Raw genomic sequence first — 11114 nt, forward strand, 5'->3', positions numbered from 1 at the left:
GATTTATAACAGAGTTAATAAGTCCAGAGCCTTTATTATTGTTTCGCTTACAAACGTGAGACATCGTGTGACGCTTTGTTGGCTGGTTTAAAGTAGCATGGACATAATATTTTCTCTGGGACGAAGGGGGAAGAGGGTGCTTGTGTTATTAGTTTCCAGAGTTGAGTGTCTTTCTTTTACAGTGGAATGATTTTTAGTTGAATTAAAATAAACATTATCATGTAGAAAATTACTTTTATTGTTCGGCTTGTTTCGATGTTGAAGTTTTCTATCGACGTTGCATCCTCGGTAGTTGGCTGGATGGTTGGCTGAGCATAGGGCGCATTTGGGAGGTCAATCTCTTGATTTGGTATAGTCTGAGTGCTGAGTAGCCACAGTATGAACGCGTGTGACCATAATCTTGGCAATTGAGGCATTGACTAATTAAGTTCGGTTTATAGGATTCTTCGACTTTTATTTTTGTATGAAGAATGCTGGAGAATTTGAATATATCGTTCGAATGTTCAGTGGGTTCCAGATCGACAAATAAAAGGGGGAGCGGACATTTGGTGATTTTTTGAAGTACGTTAGTGACCTGCCCAACCTCAAAATGGCGCAATTCTAGCTCAGATTAAATTAGTTCTGAGGATGTAGATGGGATGTATATTGCGATTTGCAGATGATGACTCAAGTGGGTTTACGATCTTTTAGCTGGTAGTTTTGATACTGGGTATCCTTTTCATTTAATAAATGTATCAGAGATCTGTATGATTCAGGATTGGCCGTTCATATTTTTAGACGATCTGAGGAGGATTTGTAATAAAAATTTTTAACTACGACGACACCGATCAAGGTTTCACACATTTTCAAAAAGTCAATTATGCCTTTTACAAAAATCGGCGGCAATGGTTTAATTAGATGTTTCTAGCAATATTATATAAATAATATTATATAAATAATATTATATTCACAGTGGATGATGTAAAAGCGAATAGGCTTACAAATTAAATAGTACTCGATGTCTTGTGTATTTAGGGTTTTACTTATTAAAAATTATTATATTATCAACTGCACTGTCATCGTCGTCTCGTTTTTTATCACTTGAAAATGTACGGTTTTAAATGTTGTTCTTTTAAAATATAATTAATATTTAGAAGAAAAAAAAATTTAAAACATTTGTACCTTAAAAATGTAGGCATTAATAACAAGTATTGTAATAACTGTTTAGTATATTTATAAATGTATACAATTATATGTTTATATTATAATATGTATTATACTTAGGAAGTATATCAAGAGTTATATGTGGCAGTTGGTGTCAATCGGTGATAGCAGTTGCCGTTTTGAGATGTATATTTTTACCCAAGGCGACCAAATATTAAATATACTTTTTTTTTTTTATTGGGTAACCCCAGGTTAGGTAACATCGGCAACATAGGCCATTGGGTGTGGGGGAGAGCACTGTAGGTTTTTAAATTGGGTAGGTTGGTACACGTGTGTGTTGTGTTTTGGCAGAATTTCTAATGGGGCACCCGTAGGTTTCTGCCGTGCCCCGGGTGGGGGGATGGCAGCACTTGTTCTCCGGACACCGTGACTTGCCCGAAAAAAAATGACGCCCGCGGCCAAGGTATCGAACTCGGGTCGGCTGCGTCGCAGCCGACGCCTTAGTCCGCTCGGCCACTCCATCCCCCCTAAATATACTATTGTTTATTACTCTAACACAGTAATACATGTATAAATTAATAAAGTATTCTTTAAATGGTATGGGTTATAGATAAGGAGATTAGCCAGTGTCCATGCTTACGTCTTACGATTAAATCACTAAAAGTCGTGGTATAGCGCATACGACAAGATAGTCGAAACATCATACAGGTATGCCTAGAATCTAGACGCCTCGTACATCAATGTAGGTCACATCATCGTGGTTATGTTATAAAATTAATTATAAAATATATTAACTATAATATAATTTAGTAATTTACTAATATGAAGTTCCATACCAATGCATTCTAAAAAAAAATATAAAATACTACATTGAATAAATTATTGTATATTTAAAATTGACGAATATCATTGATTGGATATTACATACGTTATACTTATTATAATTATATTATGAAACATATCGATTTCTTAATTTTGGTACATATTTAAGCAATAAAATATATATATTATAGTTGTGAGTTTTAAATATTGTAAAGGTATGCCAAGTACAAAAAATGAAGCCACTTTACCATATTTATTTTATATAACAAACACACTAAACCTTGAAATTTTAATAGAAAAATTATAAAGGTACGTCAAGTTCATAGACAAAGAAGCTACTTCATCATCATGGCTGTTTTATGGTTTGGTCGTTGGACAATCATTTGTAGATTTCAAGTATTTAAAAATGAACGAATGAATAATTAATGTTATTTTCGTGTCAATAATTTTTTATGAATCCACCATGATATATTTACAATAATACAATATACATTATACATACACACAAGCATATATTAATTTGGGGTACAAGTATGTTGCTACTTGTTTCAGTACATAAACATTGTTAGAACTAAAACCAAGTTAAGGAAACATTTATCTGATATGTTATATAATTTATAATAAAATTCGCTATCACAGATATATAATACAAATTAGATACACTTCCTAATTAAATTTCTAAAAATTATAGCTGGCCAAATGAAAATACAAAGGCCCCAACTCTCTCATATGACTGGATGTATTCAGTCATCAATCGTGTTGAAAAACAATTTGCGAAAGTTTAATTTATTTAACTTCCGAAGGAAGTATTGGGAACCCAATGCAATAATTATATACGTAGTTACGTTTATTACAAGTAATTTAATTTGTGGTACGTACGAAGTACATATTATGCAAATATGCGCCTAAGTATATATTAATCTTTATATTATATAAACATATTTTCTAAAGTAAAAACTATATAAATACGTCTTTTTTATCACTTGTTGTTATTATTTTCTCTAAGTAATATTTAACATAAATATATGAATTGCAACTCATGACCGTCCCTTCTCCGTTCGCATTTTCAAAAAATGTTCAAGCCGTGGCGCAATCGCTAACTATACCCGCAATGCAAAGTTTTGAAAACGATTAAATGGTATGACTCTTCTTATCAAAGAGGTCCATGTTTGCAATATCGTCATTAATAAGAACCAAATAGCAATACATAAAATACAATTTATTTATTTACTTTGTTTACTGGCATATCTGCATACTTCAAAGAACCAACTGTATTAGATTAGATCTCTATGATTAGAGAAGTCAGCCATTTTACCTAATTCGACATTGAAACCAAGTCGGTTATCTAGTATTGTATGAAATAATATATTATGGGTTAGAAATAATGTTAAAAATAGGTGTTGAACAACAAGACCTGAGAATCATCCACAGTCTTTACAAGAATCAGACAGCTTTCATTAAAAAAAAGGAGAAATCACAACTAACGCTCAAATAAAAAAATGAGTCCGACAATAGGGTGTACGTTATCACCACCACTTTTCAACTGCTACATCGAAGAAGTTATAAATATAGTGAAAGCAAAGCTAACAAGACTCAATATTGGAATCAAAATTGGTGGAGAAATTGTTTCAATGATACGATTTGCCGATGACATTGTGGTAATATCAGAGAGTGAAGGTGACATACAGCGTGCAGTTGAAGAAATGGAGAGATGCTCAGAACATCAGAAATGAAAATAAATAGTGCAAACACGAAGATCTTAGTCTGCGCTAGAGACCCGAAAGTATACATAGATGATAGGTAGTCAAAAACTGGAGTAAGTAGAGGAAATGGTATACTTAGGGAGCAAAATCACATCTGATGGCACAATATATATAATATAGTATTATTTGTATTATTTGTTTATTTTTCGTTTTTGCAACGACAAATATGGTTAAAATGATCAAGATAATACAAAAAAAAACTTGTTTTTTTTACATCGGGTTTTTTTTATTTTACATGAAAACAATTGATACTGAACATGAAAAGGAAAAAACGATAAGAGGCTTGCACAAACGTACTATAAAAAGGCGAAATAATTTGAAAGCACGACGGAGAGGGAAACTTATGGAGCGGTCTGACAACCGGTGCATGCAATGCCAGAATAACTCCGACTATTGCCCCATAGGATGCGAGAAGAGATTGGATCGATACAATTCCAGAATAACTCTGACTATTTCATCATTGATCGACTTACAAAACACTCGAAAAGTTTGGCTGGGTCGACTTCTTTCCTACGACGTCAGAAAAAGTGTAATCAACCGGTGGTCGGTCCGCCGGGGCTTATTATACCTATCATTGCACATTGGCGTTTGCAAGTCGGCGGTCTCGTGTTCTGTGACTGACTTTGTATCGACCGGTGCTGACGTGCCGTCTTCTGTCTTCTGTGACGAGAAACGCGATGCCTCAAAAGTGCTACGTCGATAAAAACCATAATTCGTTATAATATAAGAGCAATAAGATAAATAATAACATAGAATAATAATAATAATGTTACCATAATCATAGTGGGTATACGACAAATAAAAATAATCATACATAATAATAATTATGTGTTTATCGCATGCAGCGCAAACAATAATAATATTAGTATTATACTGTAATATTTATTAATTAATATACATATGTATACTGTATTACTGTATACATTATTTTAATACAATTAGGTATATAGATAATAATATTGTTAGTTGTTACCGTCCACTGATCCATTGCAGCATATTATATCAAATATCACTGTTAATATTATTAAAACTTTATATGAAATCATAGTTATAGTTATTATAACTACAAAGAGCGACTATCAACTTTGCTTTAAAATGGATGTACGTAATGTAGTTTCTTAATACATAATAGGTACTATATTATAATATAATACTCCACATAAGAACCTATTTACTTTGGTGTTTATGTTTTATAACAACTAAGTAAACTTTTAAATAATATTTTCGTAAACATCTGCTTAAAATCCATTTGAAAAATTTTAATTTTAATAAGTTATAGTAGTACTTTGACATCAATTTGTAATATGATGAGGTAAAATAAGAACCAGTTATATTTTTTTACCACTCAACATGACTATACATAATAGCCTATATAGTATACAGCTTTCATAGTGGCGCCTTACATTAACTGTACCTATATGATTATTATTTATGAAACATGTTATCAATTTTAGATTCTGAGCGAAGCGATGAATGTATTGATTTTACAATAAAGTGTTTTTTTTTTTAGTTTTTTTTTTTAATTTAATTTTTTTTTTTCTGTCTGTCATCACCTTTTAGGACAGTCAAAGTGCTTGGATTTTCTTCAACAGTAACTTTTCTGATAGGAAAGTGAATCTCAACTAGATTCAAACTAGAGTACCAACTGTACTTTGGGGGGGATGGGTCAAAAGTAAAAATTTCCCAGTAGTTTTCAAACGCGACATGAAAAACAAAAGAAAAATTAAGGAAAAACGGGAATTTTTACGCAAAATCTGTTTTAGAGAAAATCGTTTTTGGTTTTTGGTGCAACTCTAAAACAAATCACCGTAGGTACATGAAATGTTGACTGAATGTTTATATTAGCATTTTCTATACACCATAACATTTTCCAAATATTTTGACTTATTTTGAGATGTATACGGACATTTTCAGTTTCCATATTTTTTAGTTTTTTTTTCTATAAATATCAATAAAATTTTATCTGTTGGGTAAAAAAGTTTGAAAATTTAATAGAAGGCTTCTAGGTTATTGTTTCAAATGCAGATGAAAAAAATTAAAAATCCTTAGTCACAGTTTTTATTTATAAGCGTTTAAAGTTCAAATCATGACAAAATACTAAAAAATCACAAAAATTAGCAAATTATTTTGAGTTGAGGGTTTATAAATTTTTTTCTTTTGAAATCTACGATTTGAAAATGTAATACAAGATTATCCATAAGTTTGTTTACCCTTATCAAAAAAAAAATGTCTAAAAGAAAGTCAGATTAGATTTTTATAAGCGTTTGAAATTCATATTTTTACAACATTCACTCGATTTCTCATGTAACGATTTTGCTATTTTATTGTTGTTCAAAAACAAATGACTGTAGATACATGAAAATTTTACTGAATGTTTATATTTTCATTTTCTATACACCATACAATTTTGAAAATATTTTGACTCTTTTTGAACTGTTTACGGACATTGTCAGTTTTCAATTTTTTTAGTTTTTTTTTCTATAAATATCAATAAATTTTTATTTGTTGGGTAAAAAAGCGTGAAAATTTAATATAAGGCTCCTGATATATCGTTCTAATAGCAGTTGAAAAATATTAAAAATACATATGCACAATTTTTTTTTATAAGCATTTAAAGTTCAAATTTTGACAACATTTATCAAATTTATAATTTAATAATTATTTTTGTAGTTGAAAATTTATAAAATGTTCAACTTTTATAGCTAATGATTGAAAACTTAAAACAAGGTTCTACGTAAATAGGTTATACGGGAGGAATACGATTCCGCACGTTTTTTTTTTTTTTTGAACACGATTCCGCACACTTTATTGTTCATAGGAATACAATAGGAATTGGGTGCAACGTTGTCAAATTTATTACAAACGGCTTATTATATATATTTATTATATAAATATTATGATGTAAAAAATATATAATAAAAATAGTTATCCCTAGTAAATAGATATACCTAGTGAGCCGTCATTACAATTTAATAAAAAAATAGTTATCTCATATACCTATAGTGAGCCGTCATTACAAAACAAAAATATGATGTAAAATAATTTAAAATAATTTTTTCCCTTGATACATAAAGCCAATAGATGTTAAATATTTTGTAATATTTTTATGCGTTTTATAATTATTAAAATGTCCTATAACGTTACATATACATTTTAAATCGAATGATCCCATTTTACTGTGCATGTTTCTAGCAATTGAATTGATTTTTGTCATAGTTTCAGCTTGTATTTCCTTTAGTACAGATATTACTACATGCGTTGGTGGGTGAGCACTGTGAAATTGTCCGTTGTACATTTTATGAAAACTTTCTGCTCCGTTTGTGGTTTTAACAATACAATTTTTTTCAGTATCCCTAAATAAAATGTATTATAAAAAATAAAATGTAAGTTACCTTGGACTAATTGAAGGTTCACTTGCCCATAATTCAGGGGGGAATAGACAACCAGATTCTATGTACGACTTAAGTATGTAATCAGAAAATATATAGCCATTTTCGTTTGGACACGTACTCATGAGTTCTAAAAAGCCTTCTTCAACCTTTTCCACTGGGAGAAACGGTAATCCAAAAAATGATTTTAACCAAATGCCTAATTCATCTCCATCTATCAAATATGAAGTTCTTAAAATATTGTGTTCTTGTATCTAAATATAAAATATAAAATATAAATATAAAAATTAAGTAACAATATTATTTAATTACCTTACGCCACCAAGCCTGACCTAAATGGAACCTACATCCAATGATAGCTATTCTAGGAAACATAGTTTTTGCGGCTTCATGTGCGGCTTTTTCAAAATCCACATGTAATTTGTGGATACATAGTATGGTGGATAAATATTCAAAACATATGTTTTTTAAAAATGTCTACATTTGAATGTAAGTTTCTTCACATTTATCGGGTAAAAAGAAGTATACAAGTGGTATATAAAAACCATTTTTAAATCCATGGATTGTATAAAGTTGTAAAAAATACTTAGGAGCGTATTCAAATGTGCCATCTATAAATATATCATCACACTGTGTGAGTAAATTAATATTTGTTCTCGTCGTAATACAAATGAAGTTTTGATTTTCAGAAACATGAATAAACTTTTCATTTTTAAATCTAAAGCGATCTTCGTTTTGCATTTCTATAAGTTGTGTGATAGCATTATTTAATGACTGTGGAAATGTTGGGTAATCTTTTCGACGTAAATCATACATACTTTTTCGAACTGATTTAATATAATTATGAGGTACTTCATAATCCGATTTTAAAAGCCCGGTTCTTATAATTTTTGAAGGTCTTACTGAAATCGTGTCATTAGCTTTTCTTTTACAATTTTCTCGCAAAATTTGACGCTGGATTTTTTCTACAGTATCTAATGTATGCTTGTGTTCTCCCAGTATTTCCAATAGAATTGTATGTTTTGAGTCAGTTAAAATACTTGCAGTTCATGTTTTATTTACGCACCTCCATTTCACTTTTCCGTCATTTCGTTGACGAATATGCCGATATTTACATGTATTTACCAACGCTAAATCGTTGCCCTTTTCAGATTTTATTATCTCCAATTGATTCTCCATGCCTATCAATATAAATTTTAACACTGTAAAAAATTCGTACACACGCGCTGCGTTTTAACTAGACAGTTCTGACTAGACTAGTATACTTTACCATCGCCATACTGACAACACCAACCAACAACTATATTATGGGTAATTTAACAAAATAATCTCGTCATTACGAGATTATCGTTATAATGTTAGGTCGCATAACAAATATTAATCAAATCATATAGACTCGGATGCTCGGTAAATTATAATGGTTGACATATAGAACACATGAAAACTTGTATCCGGCAGGTATTGATAATTATGTCAAAAAAATATAATAAATGTCATGTATTTAATTATGTATTTATTTATTTCTAATAATGTATGTATGTACCTAATGTATTTCTAATAATTTAATGTATTTCTGATAATGTAATGTAATATGTAATGTAATTCTAATAATATATTTATAATAATAACAAATATTTAATAATAAAAATAATAAATAATTAATACATAATATTATAAACATTTTTTATTTTATATTTCCAGTATCCGAACTTTTGCGTATCCGAACTAGGTGCGGTCCCAATTAGTTCGGATAATCAAGGTTCTACTGTATATAAATTACTTTATTCACAATAATATCATCAAATATACTTAGTAATATCATAGGCTGACTGACCGTTTCCGCTCAGAATCGTTTTTCTTATACAATGATATTATATCATTGAATTCAAATTTTGCACCATCCATTACAGTGACCCACTTAATGTCACCTACTGTACAGCAGAGCGACATCCACTTACCCACCTTTTTTATTATTACAATTTTAAAATTATTATTTACATTTTTAGAACACAAAAAAAACAATTAAAAAATGTTTAAATAAATATTAAAAATATTGTCGTAGCGGTTTTAAAAAAATAGCATTTACCATTAATGTTAAATGAAAAAAACAAAAAAAATCCTAATGTTCTCAAACTGATAAATTTAATTTAATTTATGTTATCCAAATAATGAAAACGCTACGACACCGATAAAGTTGTTCCCTAGCGTTGTGGAATTTTGGTAATTTTACTATAAATACCGAGGGAGTGGTTCTATCTCGGTCAAAAGTAGTATTTTGCCATGTTGTACATTTCTACGGAGACAACGCATGCAGGTATAGCGTCCTCTTAACCTGAGTATATTATATCGCTGAACATTTTTGATTGGTACACCTCCATCTCAAAAGATTATCTTTTTTCGATCTCCAAATAATTTATATTTAAATTCGGATAAAATTATTGTTAAATTATCAATTTAAGAAAATTGAACACACTGTGCGACACGAGTGATCAAACCCTACATAAACCGAATTATTTCTACAGTTATTTTGGAAAATATATTATTTATTTTAATAACCTTATATTTTCCCCAAATGCTAGAAATATGTTTGAAATGTCACATCTATAATTGTCAGTATATTATGGGTAAAACTATTATTTATTGTTCTGGAGCTAATTTATTAATTGATAGCATTGTCAATAAACTGGACTTGGTTCACGGCTTGCGGCTCGTTTAAGTTTGATATAATAATATTTGGTGTCATAATATACGTGAAAATAATAAATTACAAAATGTCAGCAACATGAATGCGTCAACGTCACTTACAATTTCGATGCTCAATCATGTTGTTAAAAACTAAAAAGATATATAATATGGTCAATCGTGCCTTACCGACACAAAAAGTCGTGATTCATGAAATAACACTCAGTACACAATTAAGTGAACAATATAATATTATAAGTTATAACATGTAAATAATACCCAAGCTAGCTGAAATATTATAAAAGTCGTGCAATTTAAAAAATGTGGGCACACTGCTGTTTATAAAGGTGTTTGGGGAAAATTAAACAAATAAAACAAATAAAAACAGAAATCGACAAAAATAAAAATACGTGACGTGCCATCATGGAACGGCACAGATATTGATGTCGGGGTTTTTCTCATTTTTTTTTTTTGCTCTAGCGCACTAACTTTTTGCATATAGGCACATAACATTTGAACACAACAAATATATTTATACAAAACAACAGAAGAAAAATGAGAAATATATTATCCAAACAAAGTGGTTCACATAGCATGATCAAAATGAGCAAATGTGCTCAAAATATTTATTTGAAACTTATTTTCGTACGGTGACCATATCAACAAATTATAATTGCCTTGTATTTAATGAAAAAACGCTTGCCAAGTCAGGGATTGGCATGTAAACTTTCTTGATTTTTAATTTTTAGAAATGTATTAACTGATATGACTGGTATAACAATTTGAATCCAGAAAAAAAAAATGTCTATATGAACAGCCCCACAAAAAATCATTTTCATTTTCATTTAGTGATATATATCTCCGAAACTGGAGAGCGGATTCGGGATTTCGTTGTTTGGGGTCTTGTTGGATTCACATTGGTTAGGAGAAGTGCAGTGAAGATTTTCAGAACTTTATCTTTAATAGTAAATTCACTACAGAACATTAAAAAAAAATTGATAACAAATTTTATTGGGCGTATTTTGATGGTTTTCAGATTTAGTGCTTTGTAGTGTATTAAAAATTGGAGATAATGTTCTAAAAATCTTCACTGCACTTCTTCTAGCCAAAGTGAATCTAACAAGATCCCAAACAACAAAATCAGTTTTCCAGTTTCAGAAATCTACCTCGCTAAATGAAAATCTAGCAAAAAAAAACTCTTTTTTATCTGTGAAAAATAAAATAATTTTTTTTTTAAATTTTAATTACACATCTAGTATCTAATTGAAAACCAACTTTCTAGCTATCATAGTTTAGAAGAAAAGTTAATATATAG

General features: G+C 29.8%; 1 protein-coding gene across 1 annotated transcript; it reads right to left on the reverse strand.

Annotated features, from left to right (window-relative positions):
• Positions 1-4690: 4690 nt before the first annotated feature.
• Positions 4691-8296, reverse strand: LOC132950617 (uncharacterized). Its single transcript, XM_061022138.1, is given in 4 exon segments — positions 4691-4740; positions 6879-7371; positions 7430-7594; positions 8243-8296. Coding segments are annotated over 4 exon segments (762 nt in total).
• Positions 8297-11114: the final 2818 nt, after the last annotated feature.

This window comes from Metopolophium dirhodum, chromosome 8 (assembly GCF_019925205.1).
Source record: "Metopolophium dirhodum isolate CAU chromosome 8, ASM1992520v1, whole genome shotgun sequence".
In the NCBI taxonomy this organism is placed as follows: Eukaryota; Metazoa; Arthropoda; class Insecta; order Hemiptera; family Aphididae; genus Metopolophium; species Metopolophium dirhodum.